Source organism: Pyxicephalus adspersus, chromosome 1, assembly GCF_032062135.1.
Source record: "Pyxicephalus adspersus chromosome 1, UCB_Pads_2.0, whole genome shotgun sequence".
In the NCBI taxonomy this organism is placed as follows: Eukaryota; Metazoa; Chordata; class Amphibia; order Anura; family Pyxicephalidae; genus Pyxicephalus; species Pyxicephalus adspersus.
The window spans coordinates 174,737,129-174,737,685 of NC_092858.1; the positions used below are offsets into that span (position 1 = coordinate 174,737,129).

General features: G+C 48.8%; 1 protein-coding gene across 1 annotated transcript in view; it reads right to left on the reverse strand.

Annotated features, from left to right (window-relative positions):
• QTRT2 (queuine tRNA-ribosyltransferase accessory subunit 2) overlaps positions 1-557 on the reverse strand; it is a gene marked incomplete in the record, with an annotated part of 10,206 nt that overhangs the window by 4,398 nt on the left and 5,251 nt on the right. The window contains 1 exon segment of the mRNA XM_072398420.1: positions 267-476. Within this exon segment, the coding sequence (XP_072254521.1) occupies positions 267-476 (210 nt within the window).

A 557-nucleotide genomic window follows, 5' to 3' on the forward strand; every position in this document is an offset into this window, starting at 1 on the left:
GGATGTTTCTGGGCCAAGCAAGGATTTCTTTTCCTGGAATCGCCCTCCAGGATTTATAGTTCAGTGAAAACATTTTATTAGTTTGGGGTAAAGAAGTGAAGAGCTGGGAGCATCATTGGCTCTTCACTTTGTGTCTTTGGTGGGGACTTTTATTTCACTTCCTATCTCTGTGACACCAGAAGTGATATCGGTGGAGGACACAGACAGGATATTCACCCGATATTCCCTGAGTGTGAAACAAATATAAAATGCGGAGATTTCATTACATTGTTTTTCCCCAGCAGCTGCAGACATTCATCTAAGAAGCCCAGCGAACGATCAACTGACTTCTTGGCCCTCTTCCTGGAGCAGCCGCTGGGCATCACCTCACCGTCAGACAAACACTGGAACCAGTCCACCTTCAGGGCGCTCTGCAGGGACATGAACTTCTGGGGCGTCAGCTCGATCCGGCCCCCGGACCCCCATACTGACACCGTCTGTGGAAAAGGAAAAGTCCATGTCAGGATTATAATATATGGCAGGTACCGGTCCTGGCTCTGTGTGTACAAAGCTACGGC